The sequence below is a fragment of the Chelmon rostratus genome, chromosome 12, assembly GCF_017976325.1.
Source record: "Chelmon rostratus isolate fCheRos1 chromosome 12, fCheRos1.pri, whole genome shotgun sequence".
Classification (NCBI taxonomy): domain Eukaryota; kingdom Metazoa; phylum Chordata; class Actinopteri; order Chaetodontiformes; family Chaetodontidae; genus Chelmon; species Chelmon rostratus.
The window spans coordinates 11,878,278-11,906,107 of NC_055669.1; the positions used below are offsets into that span (position 1 = coordinate 11,878,278).

The 27,830-nt window shown below is 42.7% G+C and overlaps 1 protein-coding gene across 1 annotated transcript; it reads left to right on the forward strand.

The window, feature by feature from the left end:
* On the forward strand, nt 1–27,800 carry LOC121615462 (neurocan core protein-like). The gene is made up of 19 exons (XM_041949821.1): nt 1–73; nt 3,562–3,765; nt 4,933–5,115; nt 5,693–5,867; nt 6,752–6,879; nt 7,358–7,642; nt 8,181–8,324; nt 8,461–8,553; nt 8,614–8,771; nt 8,868–9,030; nt 11,663–12,847; nt 15,942–16,058; nt 20,539–20,652; nt 23,839–23,890; nt 24,102–24,208; nt 24,577–24,659; nt 25,470–25,614; nt 26,702–26,884; nt 27,682–27,800. Exons 1-19 carry the CDS (start codon nt 1–3, stop codon nt 27,798–27,800), a joined length of 3,711 nt encoding a protein of 1,236 aa, XP_041805755.1.
* The last annotated feature ends 30 nt before the right edge of the window (nt 27,801–27,830 follow it).

Below are 27,830 nucleotides of genomic sequence, written 5' to 3' on the forward strand. Positions count from 1 at the left end.
ATGGTGCTCACTCTGTGTGCAGCTGGGCGGCGGATCCTCATTTCTCTGATGCTGCTGCTCTATTTAGGCTTGAGTAAGTTCTCTGCTGTCTCCCAACTCAACTCTTTGTTTCTGCTGCATCTCCAAGTGCTGCAGAAATTAACCAGCAGTTTCTGATCCGAAGAAAAAACAGTCAATGTAACGAACAAGGTCAGCCCACACGAGGGTTCAGTAAAAGGAAGGAAATAAAGAAGGAAGGAAGGAAGGAAAGAAGGCAGGAAGGGAGAGATGGAGCAGCTGGACCAGAATACAGGGGAAAAATCAGTTCCCATATTAATTTTTCAACACAAATACACAAGACAAGTCTGTACTAATTTGAGTGTTGTAAGTGAGAGCTGACATGCTGAGGATGTTTGCAGACATGCTCAGTGGGATTGAGCTGGAACACCTCCAAACCCATTTATGAAAGTTTAGTCGACCATCTGTTCAATTACAACTATGCATGAAATTCACAATTATGGAACAATAAGACAAAACATCTCAGAGCTGCAGGTCTCTGGCGGATAGTATCGCAGGTTTGAGGTCCCACATGCAGCCTGCTGACTGCCTGTAGAAAAGATAAGTTCCTCTCCTTAATTACTTTTCCTGCAATTGGCATGCATGGTGGTAGCTGGTCAGCCTGGATTTTCATTAAAAGGAGAAACTGCATTGCTCATTTCCAAAATTAAAGCAGACTCTGACAGCAGAAAGTTATTACTCCATATCTAATCATGTTTTTGTCTGTTTTTGTTGCACAATTCAGGATCTGAAAAAAAAAGCCGCAGACCAACAAATTTACTTAAAACAAAAAGAAGCTTGGAACCTGCTATTACTCCCAAATGCAAGACTAGACAACATCGTTCTGATTTAACTTTTTGTAAAAACTGTTAAATCATTTATGTTTTCAGTTATTTCACTTTTGAGTAATTAATTTCCACATTCATCACCACAAAGTTGCCCTCAAGCAGCCCTCTAGCTGTTTCCCGCTGTTTCCAGTCTGTGTGCTAAGCTAAGCTAATCGCCTGCAGCTACTTATTTAAAGCACACAGCATGAGAGTAGCTCCCTGCTAGAAAGCAAAAAAGGTATTTCCCCAAATGGCAAACCATTCCTTTAAAATTTGGACTTTAAAAGACGTCATGGTATGAGTGTTAGCCCCTGTGACTAGTAACCTGTGCATGCTGCACTCAGCCTCCGACCTAAAGCATGCTGGGATAGTATCCAGCCACATACGACCCTTAGAAAGGATACGTGGGCATAGAAATCACATATGGATATTTTAAATAGAGTTTGCTAATGCCATCTTAACTCAAGGTCAACTTACTGGCTTTTTCTATTAATTTCAACTCAGTTCAACTCGATCAATTAATATGCCACCAAATCACAATCAAATGCCCAAACAATTCCCCAAGAGCAACCACATGGTGACAGCAGGGAAGGAAAACTTCCCTTCAACAGGCAGAAACCTCAAACACAACAATATTGATTATCTTACATGACATGAAATATCGGTATTGCCTGCGCCTTTCAACAATGTAACAGCTGAGCAAAGCTCTGAAGGAGAATGTGAGATGCAGTTGAAAGCTCCAGCAGTGAAATACATACCATCACATCATGTGTAGCTGCGGTAGTATTTGTTAGCATGCCCTTATTAGCCTGTATGTTTGTGGGCAACAATAATATAAAAGTAAAAAAAACAATATAAGCCATTAAATGATCAAATTAATTCGACTAAATTAACACAATTTGCAAATTCAGTTGAAGAAACACTGACATCAGCCTTGAAACCTGCCTTTCAGTGTATCTCTGATCCAAACAGCTCATTGGACTGTGGAGGAGGACTGCCAGGAATGAGATGGCATCTGTTAATGATAGAGAGTGTCCTTTCATGTCACTTCCAGCTCTCTCTCTTCCTCTTTTTAGGCTGTTTTCTTTTGTCCCATCTGTCATCACCATGCTACAGGGTACGCTTGTCATCCAAAGTCTGTCAGTTTCCTCCCTTCAGTTTGTCGTTCTCCGTCTTCTCCTCCATCGCCTTCGATGGTTTCCCCTATCCTTCACTCTCTTCCTCCATCCCTCTCTCGTTCCTGCTCTCTGTTGTGTTCTGGCTCTCGTGCTTTTCTCTGGTATTTGTGATTCTGTGATTACATCTGATTTTGGGGGGAAGGCAGCGGGGGCGTTCTTCAGCACAGAGACACTCTCAGGGGGTTCAGCTAGTGAAAGCCGTCCAATCTAAATGCAGATGGCAATAGGTATCGTTGGGTGATTCAATTCCACCATGTGCAATTTTCCAAATAAGGCCTTTTTCTTTCTTTCTTTCTTTCTTTCTTTCTTTCTTTCTTTCTTTTTTAATACGGTTCTCTTGTTAAGCTCATTTAGTTTTCTACAACTGGTGCATTTGACAGTGAAAATGAGGATTTGAATTTGAATGTGAGGACCATAAAGGAGAATAAATGCAAAAATCCCTGAGCAAATTTGTTTTGAGCTTATTAAAGCTTTGTAATTATGTTTTGGTGCGTTGACAGAGACTGTTGCACCTGAACAGTCCATGCTACTCCTTGAGTAGAGAGCAGAAACAGCTGCTTACCGTGGATTATTAATGAGTATATAGTCGTTTGTTTTGATCATTGTCCTCCAAAAGTAAATGGAGATTAACAAGAAAAAAAAAATGAAAGAGCAACTCAAGGTCATGTTAATAGCTATGCTGGAGATTTCAGCCTTTCAACTACATCTGGAGTGTGCTGAGCTGTCATTAAGCAATGTGCAGATAAATTAGATTTCAAGAAAATTAACTTCTGTGCTCAGAAAAAAATTCCAAATTCCAACCCTCTATTGAATAAAATGTGTAATTTTATCTTGCTTGGTGTGTTACAGTAAGGTGCATAGAGGATAAAGCCCCAAAGAGGCAGGCATTGGTTGGTTAGTGGATAATGTCTGTACAGGTGATCCTGTTGTCATGGTTACGTTGAACCTGTATGTCATGGCAACCAGACAGAGTGAATTGCTGATATCAGCCTGCAGAACCATGAATCTAACTCCGACGGTGACGGTGCCTTTACATCAATGTGTCTCTTGCATAAAAGAACTTTTAATTGATTAGCTGGGGTCATTTATTTGAACAAGGGAAATATAGAAATTTGAATAATTAAGTGAGACTGTGACCAGCTCTGGTCACCCCCATGTGTTTTTCTACTAATGCCTGTGTGCTGTATGTAGTTGTGTGCCTGCAATCCCTATAATGTGTTCCTGTGCTCGAGTGATAAAACAAGTTCCTCTTTTTTTGTGGACATATGAGTGTGAAATTGCTAATGAATCCTTGAGGTCTTGTTAGCAGACAATGTAAGCTGCAGTACAGCCTACACCTATTGTATGTGTCCTCCACTGCTGAGTGTAGAATACCGCACATTGTTCACCCTATAATCAAACATTGTGTCTGTCAAAAAATCAGTTGAATCCTTGTTTTCTACCATTGTAAGCAAAATGCCCTCCAACATATTTAATTGCATAATCCAATTACGCTCTGTTCTTTTGTTCATCCTCTCTAGGTGCAGCCTCCTCCATAGTGAACATGCGTAGGATCACCCATCCTACAGTACAACAAACGCTGGCAGGCAAAGCCATCCTCCCGTGTGTCTTCACCCTCCAGACCAGCTCCTCCAGCCAGCCTCCCCACCTCCTCTGGACTCATATCAGGCTACCAGCAGCAGGACAGGCCACTCCTCTGGAGCAGATTGTTCTTTCTGCTAAAGGTAAAACAAAGACGTGATGATCTGGTGCGTTGATTAACACCTACAATACTCTTCTGCTCAATCAGATATCATTTCTACACGCACTTAGGGAGTACACTTGTATTAACACTGCATCAGATGATTATGTGCATGTGAAAGAAGTCATTAACAGACAATTGTCACCTCACTCTGCAGTTCTTCGTTTTTAATGAATTAATCTGAAGGCCTCACATTGTAGAGCAATGACAAAGAATTTAACAAGCTGACTGTAGCAGCTCCTCGAATTAAAATGAGATAAACCTTTTGAGTAGAGCTTTTCCATTGCTTGTTAACGCTCCCAACCTCCCTGTGTGGAAGGATTTTAGCAAAGTAAAGGCCAGGTGCAGGTTTAATTCTTCTTCCCAGGGCCTCTTTAAAGTTATGGTACCTTTCAGTTCATTGGTTTGGTTCAATGGCTCGAAACGTTACTGTTTTGTTCAGTCTTACCGCTCTCATCAACCTCACTTTCAGATGCAAAGGGAAGCTGCTTACAGTGAAAAATCTCTAAAACCCAACTGTACACTTGTACCTGCTCAACATCAAACAGCAAGCATAAAGCAAAGTCTAGGTCAGGTGCTGCTGGAATCCATTTATTGGAATTAATGTGCAGTTTGTAATTTCAAACTATTTTAAACAAAATGATGTTACTGATGAAAGTTTAGTTTTTCTCATTTTATTTCTCTATAACACAAACTGTTAATGACTAAATAAACATACATCAAATGCAAAATTATAGTAGTAATTCTATGATTTATGAGGAGTTTTACTCAAAGATGGAGCATTTGATTAATGGTGGCCTGGAAACAGAAGTAAACAACACACAACTGTCAGATTTAGATTCAAGTGTCGCTAAATGCTGATTAGTCGACAGAAGTAAGTTACATCATGTTGTTCCCACTGAGCCCCGCCTACCTCCAACCAGTCAGAAAAGTGAAGATGAAAACACAAAAACAAAAATCTTTCATGGGAAGTAAACAAATCTGTTCTAAATTTGGCAGACAGTTTTGTGCTCACGTAGGACCAAATCACTAATAGTAAGAGGCCCAACAGAGAAAATCCGTTTTATGTGCCTTTAACTCTTTAAAATCTAAAATCAGCAGGGCGAAAGTAGACACTTTTAATGAAGAAACCTCTCTTTCTGTGCCAAAGGTGATGTAATCAAGGTGAATAAGGCTTTCAGTGGCCGCGTCATGCTGCCAGGATACACTGCCAATCCTCTGAATGCTACCATGGAGATCTCCAGTCTCCGCACCAACGACTCAGGCACTTACCACTGTCAGGTTGTCATGGGTAACGACTATGAGAGAGACACTGTGCCCCTGGTGGTCTCCGGTAAGTTCAGCAGCCACTGACGGAGATTTCATTGTGAGAAAAGTTTAGTGCCACAGACTCCCTAAAGGAAACATTTAAGCTAAGCAGAGACTCTGCTGACAGACTGAGCAGCAGGAACACAAAGGGCTTCAAAACGCTTCTTCTAACTGAAGTGATTTTTGTGTTTTATTGCATTCCAGGCTTGTTGTGCTAATGTAAGATAGATAATGGCAGCTTTAAAACAGGATCACTGCCAGCCTCTTTTCAGCTTTCCTATTTAAGTAAACATTAATAACATTGATTCACCATATCAATACCATAATGACTGATTTAATTAATGTAGCTCACTGCTCTGCATGTTTGTGTTGTTTCTGTTATCTAGTTTTCCACTTGAGGAATTGTGTAATTCTTTTAATTAAATTGTTTGGACTGAATACCAATTACATTTTTTTCTGTGCGCTCATCTGTGAAATTTCAGCTGAAACTCACATGGTATTATATCTGTGGCCACAAGAAAAGGTTTATTGATTACAGATTTATTGATTTTGAACTCAGCTGTGTTGGTATAGTATCTCCGTCCCTGTGTCTGCCTGTGTAGGTGTGGTGTTTCACTACCAGGCTCCCAGCGCCCGCTACGCCCTCTCATTTTCAGACGCCCAGCGGGCCTGCCAGGAAATCTCAGCTCGGGTGGCCACGCCGGCCCAGCTGTGGGCAGCGTACTATGACGGCTTTGCCAGCTGTGCAGCCGGCTGGTTGGATGATCAGACTGTCCGGTGAGGAGACGTTCAATAACTCCCTTCTGCTTGTCACACCGTTGCAGTGTTGCTTGCTAGTTGCAGTGAGTCCTGCTGTGTTTTGAAGCATTATTTTATTATTGATTAAGCCACACATTATTTTCCTGATTATCTGATTTGTCATTAGAGTGACATGACTCCAGATTTTCACATGACCCCCCAGGCAAAAACCTAAAGACATATCATTTACTGGCATAGAGGACTAACAACTGATTTTCACATTCGAGGAGCTGGAACCAGCCACGCAGCTGGTTAGCTTAGCCTAGCACAAAGACTGGAAACAGGGGGAAACACCTAGCCTAGCTTTTTTATTTTTATATACATATTTTTTTACAGATTAAACAAATGATACATGTGTGTCAGTGAGCTTTAGAGGTGCAGGTAGGCCGATTTTTGTTGCCTTTGGCCAGACTTGCTACATCTCCCGGGTTCCAGTCTTCATGCTAAGCTAAGCTAAGCTAAGCTTTCATTTTTAATATGCCTGCTAGTTGTCTAATATGAAGACAGTTGCTTTTTTTTCTGTACTGTTTGTTCCCTCTCTTATTGGATCATCTGCTATCTCAATTAATATTCAGTTCCTCTGTTTTGTCACCTCATTCTTGAGTTCTTCTTTTTACTGCTGCTGTTTCTTTGCTGTTAATTGTATTTTAATTTATTCTAATCCGTTGCCCTTTAAAAGAGAATGCAAAAGGAATTTATTCTTTACTGACATTTAAAGTCTTAATGAAAATAAACGCTGCAATATGTGAGCTGAGATAGTGTTCACACAGTAAAATGTCCACCAGACATTGTTACTTATTTCCTATGATTAGCAAAAAAGAGGTTCATTCCCATTTATCACTCCCACATGGTTGTCTCCACAGCTATTCAGTCCAGTTGCCAGAGCTTGGTTGCTATGGACACAAGGAGTACTCCGCTGGAGTGAGGAATTATGGAAAGAGGGACCCGAAAGAGTTGTTTGATGTGTACTGTTTTGCAAAAGAACTGGATGGTACAAACACACACACACACTCACACACACACACACACACACACTCTCTTATGTTTGCATCATATTCTGTTACAACATGAAAGAACTAGTTGGACGATGTTTCTCTCTTTTTTAAAAACTTTTTCTAGTTTGCAATAAGTCCAGTGAAAAGACAAAAAAGTTTTTGCGACAAATGTGCATTAATCCACAGCTTTAAATAGTAAAGATGTCTGTATCTTTAGTAGCAACCAATGGGCTTGGGGCTGATGGAGGTTACCACATTGGACTACCACATTGTTGGTTTTGGTCTTTTCATGGGATTTGTTGAGAATAGTAAACATATATATCACAAGCCTTGTCCTTTACATACCATTATTGCACTACTAACTAGACAATGTTTGGTCTAGCCTTCACATGCAGTTGCATATTTAATCCAGGTGCTATAAATCTGCTCCATCTGCTTCATGACAGGCTCCTGTGTCATGTCTCCATCCTCCAGGTGAGGTGTTTCACTCCTCAGTCCCAGGCAGGCTGTCTCTGTCCTCAGCCTCAGACCGCTGTGTGTCCCTCGGAGGGCAGCTGGCCACAGTGGGGCAGCTTTATCTGGCCTGGAGGGCTGGCCTGGACAGCTGTGCCCCAGGCTGGTTGTCTGATGGCAGCGTCCGCTACCCAGTGACGTGGCCCCGCCAGGACTGTGGAGGGAGCCAGCCAGGAGTCCGCACCATCACACCCAACAGCACTACTGACAACACAACAGCTCTATATGATGCATACTGCTACAGAGGTATTGTACCATGAGAGGAAAACCATGGGCTGCATTTGCACACTATTTTTTCTTATGAAAAAGGAGTTAACTCATTATGTGTGGATGGGACAGCACTCAACAGGAATACAGTGAATATGCAGCATCATCTCAAAAGTGTTTTCCAGTCAACTTAAAAGTTGATGAATCCATATTGATATTACTGCCATCTCACTCCTAACAGAAGTGCTGATGTTGTTGGAAGCGTTGTGTGCTATTAATGTAGTAAAATGACAATAAATGCCATTGGCACTGTTGTAGCTATGGCAACACTGATTCCTGATCTGTCCCTCCATCATTTATCTGTGAAAGTGCTGGAGTAACAGAAGCAGTGGGAGAGAGAGAAAGAAGACAGGATGTGTTGAAGTGAAATATCGAGAGGCTCAGCTTTTGTTTTCTGCTTTGACTGATAGTGGCCAGTTCCTGCTAGATTAAAACACAGTAAAGCTGTGAGATGAACTGGATAAAATCCCTCAGCGATTGGCATGTGAACAGCAAATCTTTTCAACTTATTTCTTAGGTAAAGGGAAGGATTCGGGCTCCATCTCTCAGATCTACACCTCTCTGTGGAAGCCTTGGAGCTACCTCACAGGCTCGGGCGGCGCTGGTTCCGAAGGGACAGACAACCCTGACTTGAATACACAGCAAACCACCACGACCAGAGGTTTTACGTTCGTCCACGATTAGCAGATCTGTAGCAGCAGCTGATTAATCAGAGAATCAGGCATCCAAATGGTAAACACAAATACAGAAAGAGTGAACACACAATAGACGTGTTTTTTGCAAATGCATTCTTGCAGGATCCTCAGATGACAGCAAGGTTTCACCTTCAAACTGGACAGGGCTGGTCGACATAGAAGAGGAGACCTCCTGTAAGGCTGATTTCAAGTCATGTGTGCTGATCACAAAACAATCTAGATTTGTTACAATAATCCAAATGATTTTGTCCTCAGCCTCAGACCCCTGGTCCTCAGAGACTTCAGGGTCATTTGTGACCATCCAGCTAAACCCAGGACAGAGCTTCTTAGACTGGGGAGAACCACTGGAGCCTGGCCCAGACTCAGAGGAGTTTCTCCGACCGCCAGTCTACCCGACTCCTGCCGAGAAAAAGGTTGGTCTGGGTTTAAGCTTTTATTTTGAAATGAAAAAAAAATGGAAGCAGTATCACTGATCCAGCCTCTGTCCATCCACTTGTTTATTATTTTAGGTGATATCAAAGATTGTCAAGTCCATTTGGAAGCCTTGGAACTACCTGGTGGGGACTGGAGACGAGGAAGGTACCCAAGCACCAACTGGACCAGCAGGTGAAGAGGAGACAACCACGAAAAAGACAGATGACGAGTCAAATTCAGCCAGGACGTCATCACCAGGTGAGTGGATTTAGACGTTTCTAATGTGTGAAGCAACCAGAAGGCTTGATGGCAACGTATCTATATGAGCATGTACAGAGGCGCTAATTGCTCTGGTCTGTGATGTCGGGGAAACATCAGTCCGGCAACGCAACAGGACGCTACATTAATTACAATACAAACAAGCCCTGGAATGAGGTTCATTAGTGAAACACAGAACTAATAAGGGGGGAAACAGGCAGAGCAGAGGCCTTGGAGCCCCGGCATGCGGCGAGGGGAGCGTGTCCAGCATCAACTCTTTTTTTGTGCACGAGCAGCAAAAAGTGGCTCGAGGTGAGCAGACAAACTGAGGCTCCACTGACCTTTCTCTGCAGCTCCGCCCGGCTCTCCTGAAGGGCCACTAACGAGCTGTGATTGACACCAGCTGTGACGGCTGACGAGCTCCAGCTGTACACAATGATGTCTCTCACACTGGGACACAATGGAAATGGATAAAGAATGATGTTCTTTTAACTTTGACATGCACTATCCACATGGAATATATGGAGATAAACTGAAATACATGTACTGATTAATATATATATATATATATATATATATATATATATATATATATATATATATATATATATATATATATATATATATATATATATATGCGCGCAAGGGAACAAAGTGTGAAGTTAGGTAAACTAACGCATACCTGTACTCTTATTAAGGGGTACAGTTTTACCAATACATATACTTGTGTTATTTCATAAGTTTTCAACTAAGCTCATCTCTTCTAATGGTAAACTAACTCCAAACCACCACAACTGAGCAGACCCAAAACCACAGGCAGCATGCATACAAAGCATCTCAACAGCTACATTGAAGACAGGCTCGGCTACCTCTCGCTTCACCAGCAAACACTGATGGCGGGCGCTCATTTTTGACCCGTGTTTCACTTTTAAGGATGATTATTTTCTTTACCTCCCAAATGCCACATTGTTTCTTCGTGGATCATATAGTGTATCATGTGATAACAGAATATATACCAGTAAAGTACCTGTAGTATAAATACCCCCACACTGTTACCCTGTTTTTCCTTAACTTCACACCTTGTTCCTTGTTCCCTTGATACATGTGTGTATCTTTATGTACTGCAAGAACCTGGAGCTTTAGCACCAGTTCTCATCATGGCTGCCACTTACATGTGTGGTTAGATTCGAAACCTTTCAAAAACCACAGTGTGAGGTTTGGAGCACGCTCCAGGTCATTCTGCCATGGGATGCCTAGTATTAACACTGAGGCACAGGTATCATGGGTTGAAAATATGGACGTGGACACAGGCAGATGATGGATGAAAAGTAAAATCCATCTCATCAACCTCTATTCTTCTTTCCCACGTCTCCGGGGTCCAGCAGGTTTTACAGGTCCTTATGTACTGGGCCTGGATGAAAGTGGTTTCCAAATGGCAGGCATCTCCTTTCAGTGTTTGCTGAAACTGTGTTACAGGGTTGTTGATTCAATTCTGAGGCAATATGTGAGGCTGCGGTGCTCTTTAGTGTCACTCTGTTTGTATGTGTCTGTTGTCATAGCGATGTGTGTCCAGAGAGCATCGGAGCTTAAGCCATGTCTTTTTTTCTACTCATTTGTTTCTTTGCTTTAGTTAACATTACTGTTTTAAAGGTTTTAAAGATTTCTTTTGGCCACATTAGATAATTTCACGTCTTCGAAACTAATGTCTTTGCAGAGCAGCGACTGTTCGGTCTCTTTGCAGCACTGTTAGTTGCCTGATGCTGCATTCAGGTCAATTGAGGTGGATGGTAAAAAAAAATAAAGATGGTTGTATGAGTGCAGAGCAGGTCGTGTGAGGATTATAATGCTGTGCACTGACAATATTTATATATCACTATACACTACACTGTATTTAATAATTTGGGTACAATTGCTTTGAGCGGTGGACAGAGGTTGACGGGAAGCTTCCATTATTTGTTTGCCTTTTCAGCATCAATTCAAATATATCTGAGCTTTCAGGAAAAATGCCAGTTTATTAGCTGTAATTACGTCTTGGATGTTGATTTGAATGTCGTTTACAAGTCAGAAACTGGTAATCAAGGTAACTGATGACATGAAGTCGACGTAATATTGTTTTGAAAGCTCACACTCACTGCTGAATATTAGACTTTTCCAACAAGCACCTTTTGCTAATTGGCAAACAATACAATATACAGCAGCTCAGCAGTCTCACTGCCTTTGTAATGGAATAGCTTTGATTAGTTTATCCTTCCTTCACACACAGTGCTCTCTGGTGATATTTCTCTGTGTGACAATAATGTTTAACATACTGCAGGGAATAATTCAGCACTATTTCACCCTTTTCTTTAAATGTGTTTCTTCACAGTGTCCACAGGTTTACTTGCTGGTGTTGATAATATTGAAGTGTAGACCCTACTGGTACAGCGACAGAGAAAAACAGCTTACGGAAAGCTCAGGCAGCTAAGAAGTGTTTGTTTTGTTTCCCTTGGCAAAGCAGAGAGAATCCATAAGGCGATTTTTACCTTGTTCGTCACTCTTGGCTTTGTGTTTTGCACTCTTCTCTCTGTCTGCAGTAATTGCACTCCTGGCTCCCCTTGTTCTTTTCTTTTTCTTTGTTTTGTGCCCTCTGCAGGTTTGTTTTCTTGGGGAAGTTCACAGTTCAGCGGTCCCACGAGGGAAAACTCTACACCAGCCAGTGAAGAATCACCCACTCGTCCGGCATCCTCTTCTGCCGCCTCCAGTAACTCTATGACTACAGAGAGCACCAAGAGCTGGGAGGTTTCAGAGACGCACACGTCCACCGCCTCCAGCTCCGCACCTGAAATCACCTCGTCCGGCGGGGAAACCTCGGTCCGCGTTGAAACAGAGACCACGACCCAGCCGGGTGACAAGAGGGAGGAGACGGCGACCTCTAGAGCCGCTGGCAGGGGAGGCAGAGGACGGGGGAAGAAGAACAGAGGAGAGGACAGGAGCAGAGGAGAAGACAAGGGGAGAGGAGAGGATAAGGGGAAAGGAGAAGACGAGGGGAGTGGAGAAATCACTGGAGCGGAAGCAAAAGGGGAGATACAAGTTTCACGTCGACCTGTTGGGACAAGTAAACCAAGAGAAAGATCCAGAGAAAGATCTAGAGAGAGGGGCCACAGGAAAGGACAGTCCACCACTACCACGGCTACCACCACCACCACCGCCAGTCCACCACTGCCTGAGCTCACAGTGATGACCACAACTGGATTGGAAAGCTCTGATTTATCTACGTCTCAATCCCCGTCCACCTCACCAGTACAAACCCCATCGCCATCAATCTCGCCAGATCAATACCTCCCGTCATCTCCATCGCCATCTCCGTCCGTCACTGTGTCCACACTACCATCTCCATCCTTTTCTCAACCATCTCAATCCCAGTTTGAATCCCAGTCTCCCTCCCCATCCCCGTCTCTTCCATCTTCCTCCTCCCCAGCTCCAGTCACTTCCTCCCCTATGCCCAGTTCCCAAACCCCACCCCTCTCACCCTCACCGTCATCAGCACCTTCCCATCCTCCATCTCAAACAGCTCGATCGGGAGACCCAGCTCCATCTCCTCAGTCAGACAAGCAGGACAGCTCCACGAATCCTCTGACTTCACTTAACTGGGCCCCAGTGGAGAAACCAGTTCTGAACAGCTCTCTGGATTATCCACCATTACTGTCGGGGCCCCCAGATGAGGAAGAGCCTGCTTGGTCTCACGCTGTAGGTTCGGGGGCCTTGTTACCTGGCAACATGGAGGAGGAGAGCAACAGAGGAGGGGCCAACATCAGTACCATCACTCTCAGCCCGCCAGGTTAGCAGTGGATGTTTTTAGATGTTTTGTTATCCTGTTTCTTGGTTTTACTTGCTGCTTGTTGAAAAAAGTTCAACATTTTGGGAAATACTTTATTTGATTTCTTCTGTGGAGAGTCAGATGAGACGATGGATACCATTGACATGTCTAACTTAAATCTGTTGCTAGTGCCAGTGGCTGGTTAGCTTAGCTTAGCACAAAGAGCTAAAGCTCACTAATGAACATGTTGTATCTAAAAAGTGCTGAGTGACATTAAAGAGTAATGACGAGTAAAGTAATAATTACTTCTGCTGTTGAGTAATTAGTGAAGTAATGTAACTTTCCCTTCGCGTATATGAGTAATTGATTAAAAATTGGACAACACAGGTTGTAGCCTGAACTTCTGACAGTTTGTGCTTCTTGCTTTGGTGCACGTAGGTGCGACAATGTGCCTGCATGTCTCAGAAATTACTCTGGTGAGCACACTGTTATCACAAGCAGTAGAAATGAAGGCAGACGAAAATAACCATCCTTTAAGATTGCCTTTTCATTTCCTGCCTTGACCTCGCCACCGGCATATTTATTCATATAAATTCAGTGTGTACTCCCCTGGCTGCATACCTTTTATTCCCACCAGAAGCAGAGACCACATTCCCGCCACCGTACACAATCTGTTGATTAAGTCGACAGCATGGCATATATCAGTAAAGCTCCTGGCTAGCCACCTGGTTTACTACTTATTTTTCGCTTGATAATGAGAGCTCACTGGAAACATCCTATCACCCGGCTTTTGAAAGCCCCACGGGCATCATGCTATCACACATTTCTATGCTGATTTATTTTGGTCCCTTTGAAAGCGACTCATGTCTGTGGCAGGCGTGGCTGAGCTGCCTGCTCGGGGTGCGAGGAGTCTGCGGATGGAAAACATCTGTAAACTGTATCGACAAGAAGCCGAGGGCAACCACCTGGGCTGCTGGTGTACAGTATTTGATTGATTGACTGAGACCCTGGAGTCATGCAGGCAGAGGGCCATAAACACACAAACACACAGTGATATCTTTGCTACACAGATAGAAGATGCGCTTGCAGCAGATTGGCCCAGAATAATGACTTTCATCTTACATCTCTTACATCTGTCTCGTGCACACTCTCTGCTCCAGTGCCGTCCCTTGTGGTTGGGTTTCATGGCAGTGGTGAGTGTTTTCTCTCGCGACTGGATCAGGAAGCACTTCATCAGTCAGTTCAATCAATTAGGGAGAGGAGAAAGACGAGAAGCCTTGGGTTGGATTTCAGGACCTTCAGTAGCAGTTCTCAAACATGAACACACACACACGCACACACACACACGATGCCATCAACTTCGTTTCCATCGTCTAATCTTTTTAAACATTTCTATCACACCGTCTTCTGTAACATTTAGATTGCAGCCGTTTTCCTCTTCTTCACCCTCCTCTTCACGCTCCCCTGCCTTCACAGAAATGCCATCTGTGAGGTCAAAGGGCCTGTTTGAAAATCATGTTTCCAAAGTAAACCATATTTCCACCGTGTCTGTGGCTGTGATTACCCGAAGCGAAGGCTATGTGTGATGTGTGGATTAATACTTTGAGGTATCGCAGCATTGTTGCCGCAAAGTATTATCCCCTTACTGACCTATCTCTGTAAACTTATTAGTTGGATTTGCTGTTGCCAGTTTATTGTTGTTGTTTGTGCCGGTGGTGTCAGCCGCTGTGCAGGGCAAGGGACAGTCCACTCTGTCAGCTCCTTCTACAGACTATTGATTTTTCTGCACCATTCGCTTTAATGAACGGCCAATTGCACTAGGTTTATCTTTCACACACACGCGCTCACACATACCGTAGTAAATCTGCTTGTCATAACAGTTGATATTTGTCAAGGCGTGCCATGACCTTGACTGATGCAGAGGGTGCGAGTGCACTTCGGTCTGGACCGATGTACATCAAATGAAATGCATGGTCGGGTTTAGCACCTGACTTCAGCAGAATTCAAACCGTGAGCACGGCATTCGCTCGCAAAACTTAACATAAATCCATAGAGCTGATGCTACTGAGAAATCTTGCGCTGCGCTGTAGGAGTCCTTGTGATTGAAAACCCTCAATCTTTTTTTTTTCTTCGTCCCTGAGCGTTTATTTTGCCCAACGCAGCAGCCCTCATGATGATAATCCAGAGGATGTGAGTTTGAGATGTCTGCTTCTGGTTAGTTATTGGACAGGATCAGCCTCAAGGCTTATCATAGCCAAGGTATTGATTTTCGTTCATCATACCGTGTAAACACAAACACACTAACCTACACACACACACACACACACACACTGCGAACCTCACACACCACCCCCTCCTAAGCAGTGCTCAGTGTCAGAGAGAGCTGGCAGAACAAAGACTCCCACAGCCGCGCTTTTGCGGCCAGGATGGACGAGTGGTGGTTTTCAAAGACCTTAAGTTGCTATAATGAGCGGCTCAGGGGAGAAACACGTGGTAGTGTGTCAATTGATATGGAAATCTGTAATTGTGGAAAGGGACCACACACGCACACATTTAGGGGGTGAATAGCGGGACCGAGGCGCTCGGCGGGAGGTCTGCTCATTTCTGTTGAGGATGGCGAATGTCTGAAGTTCTCATGCTGCCCACTACGCTCGGCGAAGTGAGCCAAGGCCTCGCTTTCCATATGGTTACCATGACAACTGTGGCTGTGAGTGGATGGCGAGGTTGAGGCTCTCTGGCTTCTGATCCCTTTGAAAAGAGACAGAGTGTGAAATGGATATGCGTGTGTTATAACCGCTGGTTCTGTCTGAGCTGCGATGATGGAAAATTGGGGTGTTTTTTTTTTCTGAGTCACACATTGATTTTATATTTGTTCACAATCCAGGCAGGGTTGAGGGAAATTGTTTTTAAGGCATCCAACTTTAGGGGATCACCATGGTAATGAATGTTTTATGCTTTATTCAGACGGCGAGCTTAGATACACCTGTTTTATCCTCGGCAAAGTAAATCACATTCAAGAACTGAAGAAGCATCCTCCTTCACAGTATCACTAATTAGCTCTCTATTTTGAATTCCTTAAATTCCCCCTCCACCCCCATCCGTCTGTCTCTTTTAGTCGAGGTGGAGCCCTGCGTGACAAACCCATGTCTGCACGGAGGAAAGTGCCTTCCTCAGGGAACGGGCTACAGCTGCTACTGCCCACAAGGATACGCTGGGGAGAACTGTGAGATTGGTGAGTGATGCTTATACACTTACACACACATACTTACACATCCCACACACACATGCATGCAGCCACACAGTGGCATAATAAAGTCAGCCCTGCGTCAGTCTGTACATATTGACGCAAGGCTCTCAGCAGCCTATTGGCAGGTCAAAGGCCGAGCTGTCCATCACATTTAGACAGGAGGTTGAACGGAGGCTGGGGTCAAAGGTTATGGTCAGACTGCCAGAGGAGGATGATGGTGATGGTCCCTCAAGGTCAAAGTATTGGTAGCTTTCACTGCCAAGGTTTTTTTTTCTTTCCATGTAGCCAAGAAAAAAACGACCTACTCACAGTCGCTTGAAATTTTAAGCCGATTTGATTTCCTGTCCCTGGAAAAATACCTGAAGGTTTTGGAATGAAATCAAAGCCTCTCTTCGGTTTGCCACGGCTCAAAAAAACACAATCATTTAATGATGGAAATCCCAGATTCGGATCGGCTCCAAAAACAAATCAATTGCTCCTCACCCAAAGGCCTTCATATGCTCACCGAACTTCGCAGAAATCCGTTTGTAGGATTTTTGTGATACGTTGCTGACAGACAGAAAAACATAACCTCCTCCTGCAGGTATAAAGATGGCTGAAAGCTTCTGATCGCTGTTGTTTATGATCACCAGTATTGGGAAGGTTAATTTTGAAATATAATGTGTTACAGATTACTAGTTACCATGTTAAAAATTTGTTAATTAGTGTAACTACTTTAATTACCTCATCAAAGTAATGTACCTTATTGCATTTGATTACTTTTTAGATTACATTTTAATCACATAAATTTAAGGCAGACAGTGTAAACCTCACAACACTGGCGCCTCCTTGCCTCCGGGGCTGCAGCCGTAATGTGTTCTGGTTATCTGTCCGTCCATCTGTCCGTCTCATTCCTGTGAACACAATATATTAGAAACACCTCGAGGGAATTTCTTCAAATTTGGCACAATTGTTTACTGTGACCTCACAAAACACGTTTTTGGCCATAACTCAAGAATTCATCAACTAATTGTGAGAAAATTTCACACAAATGTCTCATAGGATAAAATTATGAAGTGATGGCATTTTATATATATAAAGGTCAAAGGTCTACTTCACTGTGACATCATAATGTTCTGCAGAAACACTTTTCTGGCCGTTATTCAACATTCAACACCATGACTCAGGAACAGAAGGGAGACTGTGACCATATTTCACATTTGGTCAGAAACTGAATTGGTAACACTAGTCTTGGACGTCCACCTTCAAACTGTGCTGACTGTAGAGATCTTCTGTGCAGCTGGATTGAAGGTGTGTGTGAAGCATCCATGCTTTACAATTTAGCTTCTTTGCATCGCAGCTCAACTACCTACTGCAGTTTGACCAGCTGATAGAGATTCACAGTCATACCTGCCACCTCATGAGCCACTCCTTTTGTTTTGCATTTTCACCTTTTACTGCATAGTTGATAATATAGAGCCAGACAGGATATCAGGGAAGGAGACCGTGTGCATATGACATACAACAAAGGTCCAGAACCACAGTGTTTCTGTGGTATGCACCTTAACTGTTCGAGTACCAGTGCACCCTTTGTATTCCCTGGTTTCCCCCATCCTTGCTGCCACATAACAAGCGGCACAAACTCCAGTCACAGGCTTTCATTCCATGCCCACTGCAATTTCTTCTTTAAATCACGATTTAACGGCCACACACAGCGATGCCACACTCACTCAGGTGTTCTCACATCCTTCTCCCTATTAGACTTCTGCGCAGGACTGTGCTTGATCCACAGAAGACATTGTTCATGTTATTAGTAGCACCTGTGCTTTTTCTGCTGGGAAAATTCAAAAAGTCTGCTGTGCAAAAGCGCCTATTGACCCAGGTCTCATTCTTCTGTTGCACCTGTTAGGCTGGTACAACTTGATCACTGGTATTGGTGCGTGTAGTTTGGTGCCATCATGTAATTCACACTACAGCTCTGCTCAACTTTAACTTGATCAGAATAAGTGAAAATTGTTAAGCACCAATGTAACAAGCCTTTGGATTGGTTTATAGTTTCAGTTCATATTTACATCCATAGTGAATTCTTACAGTAAATTCTGACTCTAATCTTATTTTGTTGACCCATATCAAGGTTCACAATGAGAAATATGAAATTGTAGAAATTTGTCACACTGTTCATGGAGTGACATTATTGAAGTGCGAGCTTTGGTGTACCTCTCCACGTCCCCAAGCAGACACCTGCACAGAGGTACGGTGACACTTTGACACGCAGGTCCAAATCTGCCTTCAGGGTCCTGGTCTGTTCCTTAACATGTGCTCAGCTCATTAGGCAGCCATTCCTCAAGGAAGTGATCACTTTATGAATAAATGAGCGACATACAGTAACTTACTTATCTGTATTCACAGTCCCATTCGAGCTGTGAACACCTTAATACTTACCGAGTGCCAAGTTTTTACTGTTCTGTGCACAGAGAGATGGATGGACAGACATTCAAACTGACAGCCAGGAGCTGATGCGTGGGTATGCTGCAAGGCTTTGTTATGGATTTGCAGAATTTGCAGTATTATCTCTCTGAGGAGCAGCTTCCCCTCTGCATAATGGATGAGGGGGACGAGGGGATCAGACTTTTTATATCGAACAACAAAGAGCTGGACTAATTTTAATGGGGAAGGGAAGTTGTCTGTTTAACTATGAACTAGCACATCTAGAGGTCACTGAAGGTCACACTAGCCGTGATTAGCCTTTTCACATTAATATGACAATTCTTTTAATTAAAGGGATTTTTTTTTCCAGGTTTCTGTGTTATTCAAACCAGTTAAGGTGTATTTTTGTGAAGAGACTGAGATCTGAATAACTACATGTTCCCAGAGGAGCCGTTTTCTCCACTGTTGAGAAAATAAAAACATCTCACAAAGTGAGCTGCACCCACACACTTTCGTTTTAATCTCTCATAAATCTGAGTTTGGTACAGTTATTTTTAAAATAATAATAATAGTAAATAGTAATATTAAATATATGATCATAACAAAATTCAAAAATTTTCCACACTTTCACCTTAAGTAAGCAATCATATTGGGATAATTGTGAGGGTGAAGGTCGCTTGCTGCTGGTCCCCTCCAGGACTGAGTCACTAGAATTCGACCTGTTCAGTCGTGTAGGTATGAGGTATGTTGTTCAGTTCCCATATATCTGTCCTCGAAAAACAGCCTATTTTCCTTCATTCATCTTAAAAGTGCCGCTATTTTTATAAACAGATAAAGAGTCTTTGCTGTCAGATTAAAGTTAGATCAAAAACACTGCAGCAAAATCTACAGCTAAAGCTGAGAATATTGGATTTTTAAAAAAGATTGAAAAACACACTCACTCAGTCTAAACACTCCTACCCTGAAACATGCTTTATTTATGAACTGCAGTTTAGTCCAGATTAGAAAAACAATCCTGGCAACAGTGTGTGCAGTGACAGCAGTCTGAAGACGTCTTGTGCAGGGCTAAAGGTCATTCTAGTTTGATGTGTCTGACGCATCACTTCACAGCCACTGACCTTTTTTCAGCGTTGAGCTTTTTGCTCGGAGCTAAGTCACTGTTAAGATCTGAGGAAATACTTTGCGGTAAGTTTGAACGTGTAAGTAGCTTTCTTTTTGCTCTCTCGCTGTGAGTTTTAATAGATTTCTTCAGTCCTGGGGTATATCTGTTATTCTGGGTTCAAAAATACCTCACAGTGGTGAAAGAAGATTACATGCCCTCCATTTACAATGATAAAGTGATACTTTATAGATCCCCCGTTGAGAAATGTTTCTTTAGCTTGCGGCCTTTTTTCGTTTTTCACAGGGAGGTTAGAGAGCACAGTTAGCACAGTAGCACAGCAGCCCTGGTGCTGGTAGGGTATCTGTTGTTGCTTAAGGCCTCTTCAGCAGAGTGGATGTCTGCCAAAATGAAGGCTTGAGCCCGGATCGTTCGGTCAAGTTCAGCCTCTCTGCTTCCGAGTCCAGGAGATTTATGTCTGTACTGTACTTTAACTGCTCGAGAGGAAAAGTAATGCAACATGCAACTGGCATCTTGCTATTTGTACCTCATGCAGCCTTTTGTAAATTTAGACAATGGACAAGAGACAAAAGAAGATATTAGATATACATCAAGTCAACCTTAAGCTTTGTAAATACATAAAAAAAGGATGTAATAACACTTGAAAAGCTTTTAGAGTGTCTTCCTCTGCAAGAGAATGAGGACAAATGTAAAGGGGATTAAACTGTCTGTATTCTCCTCACACCCTCTTTGAATTATGATCCTGTACTCACCAGCATGGACACATTTCCTAAACCAGGACTAATGACCAGCTCATTTTGTGTCAGTGCTTGAATGGCAGCAGACACCCACACGGTTTTTCTGTCTTTATGAACAACATCTTTTCAGCAGAATGCATCCTTTTAATTTGAACCCTAATGAGATCTGCAACCCGCCTGCTGCTTCTTTTCTTCATCACAGACGTAGATGACTGCCAGTCAGAGCCATGTGAAAATGGAGGCACTTGCATCGACAAGATTGATTCATTCCTCTGCCTTTGCCTGCCCAGCTATGGAGGAGACACATGCGAGAAGGGTGAGAGTGAAAATGCTGCACACATACTCATAGATAAAGAACAAATTGCCCCAAGTAATGTGAGGAGGGGGGTATCGTGCATTCTCTCTGCATATGAAATGTTACTGGACTGTGTAGCACTGATAAATCCAGCGTATTGTTGTGTGTGCAACCACAGTGGTGAACGTGTTAAGATTCCCAGTCGCCTAATACTAGCAGGAAAAGGTTTGTTGCAAACTGTGCTGGTGGAAATAATCCTCATCAGTGTGCAGCGTCTGTTACAGCTATATGTCATGACACAATATCACAAAGACACATCTCTCCACAGCTATCAGACAGTGTATCTGTGTGTGTCACAGGGCTGCAGGGTGACAGATACTGACTGAAACTCCTGCAGGCACAGCGATGTTTTCCAAGCATCAGTTAGCTTTTGCACGGTTTTCAGTCCACATCCTACATACATGCACACATTTCCATGTGTCAGTGTGGTAGACGAATGAAAAACGCAGTTCTGATGTGTGTGGTATGATGGTGATGCCGTTTTTGTGTTTACAGATTATTGCTGTAACTGTATTACGCAGCATATCTGTGAAGATTCCCATTCATCCAGGTCATGGTAGTTGTAAGTGCTTTACAAAGGCAACTTGAGTTGCTTGTATTACATAGCATGTTTATTTTAAAGGTCCCCTGTGGAGTTTCTTTGTAAACCAACCAAACCAGGATCCACAAATAAAAAACTTTTCTCACTAACGCCATTAGTGGTCAAAAATCCCACTGGGTGTGTTTAAGTATATACTGTACATTTGATAATACTGACCCCATAAAAAGTGACTGTTGACATGCTAAGAGCTAATATTACATCAAGCAGAAACCAAGCTTTTTGTATTTATTTAAGCAGTAAGTAAACTTTATTTATAAAGTGCCTTTCAAAATCAGGGCTACAAGGCACTGTACAATGCATACACAAAAAAGTAGATACAGAAAAAAACGACATAAAAGCAATAAAAACACAAAAACTATGCAGAAAGGAAAATACAGTAGTCAAACACCCAAAAATTAAATGCAATAAAAACTACACCGAAGGCGAGCACACATTAGAGGGCAAAAATAAACATAGATGTTTTTTTCCAGCTCTTGAAAGGATAGTACAGCTTTGATTTTGTGATGTCTCATAGTCGAGCAGATGAGGAGACGTAATGATCAATGGCCACAGAAAAACTCCTGTCTGACAAGGAGGCAAGCCAGTCCAGGGCAGAACCTGCTCATTGCTGAAACCCACTAAGGAGAATAGAACGATCAGCCATGTCGAAAGCTGCACTTTGGTCTACCAGCAACAGAACTGAACATTTCTCCAGCATCTGCATTAAAATACCATTTTGAGCAGAAGCGAAATTTATCAAAGATTTCACTGCTGTCTTGACCTGTACAAGATGTTTACAACTGCTTTTTCAGACACCTTTGAAAATAAAAAGAAGTTTGGATATAGGCTTCTAGTGATTGGGAAGCAATAGGTCAAGGTTTGTTTTTTTAAGAGCATTCACAATGGAGAGTGTGAATGGTCATAACAAACTAAGAACATCTTTAAAAATAGAGGTTGGAACAATCAGGGCTAGAGGAGGGATGCATTTATGAGGCTAGGCTATGAGTTCTTCCAGTGAAACAGGGCTAAACTGGTTCAACAAAGAAACACAGGTCTGATAGTCAAATCCAAGGGAAGGCAACATTTTGGACCTTATGTTCGTGAATTTATCCACAAAGAACAATAACAACATTTTGCAGCCAGCATTAGAAAAGGCCGTTACAGGGGGAGGGGCAGGGTCCGATTGTGCGAAACGAAACTCAAAGGTTTTTCTTATTGTAGTTGATCAGACTGGAAAAATAAGCATTTCTCGCTTTTTTCACTTTCTTATTAAAAGATGAAAGTAGTTGCTTCATGTGAATAAAATGAGCCTCCAATTTAGTGTTTTTCCACCTACGCACAACCTTTCTGCACTCTCCTTTGAGACAACATATGTCATCATTAATCCAAGAGGATGAGTTAAAACTAATGGATTTCTTTTTTAAAAGGAGCGACAACATCTCGGGTTGACATACAGAGGTGATTAAAGGAGCAGAAGTCAATGCTCTGGACTGGGAAAGCCATATTCTAACTAATCTGCAAAGACAGAGGCAATGTTGACAGCAGAGTGGCTATTCAGAGTGCGAAAACAGGTCACACTTTTCAGGGGTATCAGCATTAAAGATAGTTTTAAAAATAATACACTTATTTAGCATTTTTCAAAACAGAGGATACAGAGCGCTTTGTAGGGTAAAGAAAATGGGAAAGATGGAGATAAAAAAAAGACAGACATTATGTATAAACAAGCAGAATTAAGTGGACAATCCACATAATCCATAAAATCAAAAAAGATTATAAGCTGATTTTAAAGGAACAATTTGACATTTTCGGAAATAGGCTCATTTGCTGTCTTGCAGAGAGTTACTAGGATAGAATCAGTATTAATAAGTGAGCTGGTTGGTGGATTTTGTTGCAGATGCAGGTGATTTAACATCAAAATTAGGTCACCAAAGAGGCAGCAATCAACCCACAAATGCAGGGTTAGCAGACTGTAACACAACGAAAAGGAGGCAGCGTAGCCTGCTGAGAATGAGATTCACATGTGCGTCTGTGTGGTACGTGGAACTCATCGCCCCCCATACCACACACTGAAACCACTGTGCCCATGATTCATCACCTCACTGGTTTCAGCCACCTCCAGCTCCAGATCTCTCCTTGTGTGTCATGTGTGTGTGTGTGTGTCTATGTGTATTTGTGCATGCATGTGTGTGTATGTGTGTGGTAGTAGTAGTAATAAGAATTAATGAATATCTAACCTTTGCAGTTATAAATGAATCCACAGGCCACGGTGTTATTAATGAATACTAATAGTGCAGAGAGAGGGCCACATGTGCTGTGAATTGAAAACGAGCCTGTATAATTACAGTTCACGCGTTTAGCCTCTCAAGATGCCACAGTCATATATTTTAGTCGTTATTTGCCAAACGAGATAGAGCGTTCGGTAAGAAAGCTTCCTCTCTCCTCCCCTCTCGTACAGACTGCTTTATCTCACTTCGTGTTATTCCATTTTGCTATGCTCTTAGGTGCCCTTCAAGAAATTATTTCAACCGCTTTCATTTCCCCTCCTCCTTTCTCTTCATCTTTTACAGACGTAGAAGGTTGCGAGCATGGTTGGAGGAAATTCCACGGCCACTGCTATAGGTAGGAATGATGACAAACTGGCTGCGCTGTTAAATTGAATGGAGTCACAATATATTTACCTGCAACCACAGGTGCCTCATCTATCTGCATTACTCTCTCTGGAGTTTGGGTGATATACTTACCGCAGCACTCTGTACCATTTAAACCTGTCTGGCTGCATAATACATGAAATATGCATTTGCATGTCCACTTACGCTGCATTCTCCCACAGGTACTTCACCCACAGACACACCTGGGAGGACGCAGAGAAAGACTGCAGAGAGCACAGTGCCCACCTCAGCAGCATCATCTCCACTACTGAGCAGGAGTTTATCAATGGTATGTGTGTCTCTGTTGGTTTGGTTTTAGTCTGTCACAGCCTGCATGGAACACAACTGCACAAGCAACAGAAGTAGAAAACCGTAACAAAAGGCACAAATTCAGTTCAGTGTGAGGGACGGATATGCAGAAACTATGCAAAAATATGCAGGGAGAGCATGGAAGACAGAGCGCGAAGAGGAAGGAAGTCACAATTAAAATTATGCACAAAAGAAAAGATAACGTAAAAGATGGTGGAATAAACAAGAGGGAGAAGAACAGGCAAACTGACTGAGTTTAAAATACATTTGCAATATGCATCAGTGAGTGTTTATGTTTGTGTGGACACAAAAGTAATAAAGTCAAAGGAACATGTACTGTTTTTACAGGCCTGGGTCACGACAATGCCTGGATCGGACTGAATGATCGCACAGTGGAGGAGGACTTTCAGTGGACTGACGCCAATGATCTGGTCAGTGATCAGCTGTGAATTGCACTGCCATAAGAGTTTCTAACCCAGTTTTAATGTTCCTGAAAACCTTCAAATCTTAACATTCATGACTAAATTAGCAACGTTCAGAGTTTAAAATTTCTCCGACTGATTAACAGGACCGTGTGGGCGTGATTTGATCAGATTTGATAGACAGAGGCTTTTAAACATCAGCAGACAACCTCACAACTGGTTTCCATTCAAATGTTGCTAAATCCTGATTGGTGCAATGAAATGTATGATGTCATCTTTTCCCAATGGAGCCCCGCCCATTTATAAAGGACCCTACCCTAAAACCCCAATTCCAAAGAGGGTGGGACGCTGTTTAAAACATGAATAAAAACAGAATGCAAATATTTGCAAACAGTTTTACGAAGTGTTCCAGACCTCTTACTAACATCCTCTATACAACTTTTCGAGGATGCCCCTTTCATAACCAGTCACGATACTATCACCTGTTACCAATGAGCCTGTTTACTGTTTTCAACTGAACGCCTGTCAAAAAGAATGATCAAATTATCACATCCTGTTTTATATATGTTTTACACAGCGTCCCAACTCTTTCAAATGGTTTGTTACACTAAACTGATCGAGAAAATTTGTTCTCAGGGCCTTTAAAATGTTTCATTTTCATCATTTTGATTAGAACTGTGTCCCCATTTGTGTGAATTCTTGCGAATGGCATTCACCTGAAAGTATCAGCATTCATCTTTGGAGAGAAGATTGGAGAATCCCCGTCGGACTGCACTGTCAAATGAAAGCAGCTGAATCCTGTTGTTTGCTGTCGTGCAGGTATATGAGAACTGGAGGGAGAGCCAGCCGGATAACTTCTTTGCAGGTGGAGAGGACTGCGTGGTGACCATTGCCCATGAGGATGGCAAGTGGAACGACGTGCCCTGCAACTACAACCTGCCCTACATCTGCAAGAAAGGCACAGGTACTGTGCTGCTGCTGGACCGAACGTGTGACCAACAGTGTGAACTAACACTCGCTTGCTGTCCTCCCCTGTTTGACACATTCAGGTCCAGCAGGACTTTCTCAGATGAACAAAGCGTAATCAATTCATGAGGGGCGATGTTTGCTGTCTTCATACAGTTTGGTTGCTTGTGTGTTGTGGCTGACCAGCTGGCCACCTGTTAGTCATCAGTGCTTGTGATCTTTATGCAGAGAAGATTTCTTTCTCACAAAGCATCAGGGTTTGGCTTCACATCACTTCTGTTTTTTCTCCTTTAAAGGTCAGGGCAGCAAATGCTCCAAAAATTGACAATGAACACAAACTTAAGTGAAGATCATGATTCAGGCTCAAACCTGTATTGATTTTTGAGAGCCATATCAATCTCAGTCTTCCTCTTGTTGCCGTCTCTCTCTCCTTGGGGCTCACTGACACTTGTCCGGCCAGTAGAACGGTGGTTGCACTTATTGCATTTTTTCCTGACACCCATTCACACCGACTGGGCCGACCTGAATGCGAATGCATCTCGCAGGATGCAAAGAAAGCTTAAGATGGGGGACACGCTGAAGAAACGGAGGATGATCAGGAGGCGTTAGAAAAGGAAGGAGGACATGGAGAAAAGGATTAAATAGTTTGAGAGTGTTTGTTTGTCTGGCTGTGGTCTCATGGCTCAGTGGCTTGGCTGTACTCCCCCGCCTGCTGCAGAGACCCATTAGCTCCTTCTGGCCTCTCCACAGCGCTGCTCAATGCTCAGACACAGAAACAAGGCTGCCATCTAGAGGCAGAACACACCGACAGTAATGTGCCTTGAAAATTTGATCAAAACAAAAACAACAAACAGCGATGACACCAATATGTGTGTCTTTTGCTGTACATTAGTATTTATACTTAAGAGATGTTTATTAATAATTGGAAGTTGGGACTTTTATACTGAGTATTTCATTCTTGGGGCATCATGCATGAAGTCATTTGGACTTTTGGCCCCTGATTGGACTCCAGTTTGATGTGTAACAGATGTTGGATATATTCCACCTTCGTCTGTATGATTTATCAGTTTTAATATTTCCTGCAGTGTTGTGTGGGACCCCGCCTGCAGTGGAGAACGCCCATTTGATAGGTCGGCGGAGGTCACACTATGACATCCACGCAGTGGTCCGCTACCAGTGCTCCGAAGGCTTCTTCCAGCGTCACATCCCCACCGCCCGCTGCCGGGCCGACGGGAACTGGGAGAGGCCCAGGATCATCTGCACGAAGTGTGAGTGTTCAGGGTCCAGTTTAAACCCGGGAGTCATGTATGTAAAGGTAGAAAATGAAAAGTCAGACTCCTAAAGCTTTTTTCACTACATTTTAATCAGTTAGCTAGCAGTATTACTTATTGATGTGATCAGTTTTTGAATCAATTTTAATCCATTTTTGACTCTTGACTCATGTGTTTATTCCCACATTTCCAAACCTTCTGCTAGCTTGTCATTATAAATACTTGTTTTTTTGTTGGGCTTCCTGGTTACATTTCTAGTCTTCAGGTCCTTTGGTGCTCACATCCAGACCAACTTCTAATACATTAAGTGCAGCAGTAAAATAGGGTTAATGTCTTTTTATTACTGCAATTACAATCAACTCACCGTAAGGAGTGCAACCTATTGGCGACTTAGAAGTTAGGGCACCAACCATGAACTGGAACATCCTGATTTAAGTCTAGCCAGGGACCTTTGTTGAATGTAAATCACCATCTATCTTTCAGTTAATTTCCTGTCATCACTACTCACCACTGAAGGTACAAAAAAATCCCCAAAGTGCAAACTAGAGCCTGCAGATAACTGGCCCACGTCTCTATATTGGCTCATATTATGTTATTGTCGATGTGTTGGTGCAACAAGAAGTAGCAGTAAAGAAATAACAAGATAGAGTATGTTTGAGGTAAATTAGAAGAAAGTGTCAATATGGACATACTTTGCCCATTAAAATATTCCTGAATAATACTTTAAGGAGAAGTGTATCTACTACAGTATATGTACAACGTAAAACCCACTCGTTTCGCTCCGCTTCTTTTAGCCCGGCGATCACACCGGTACCGACGCCACCACCACAACCAGCACCACGAACGCCGCAGCCACAGGAGACACGGAGGCGAGGGTCACAAGGCCAGAGAGGACGCACACAGCTACTACTGAACCAAATAATATAACATCTGCCTGCTGTAG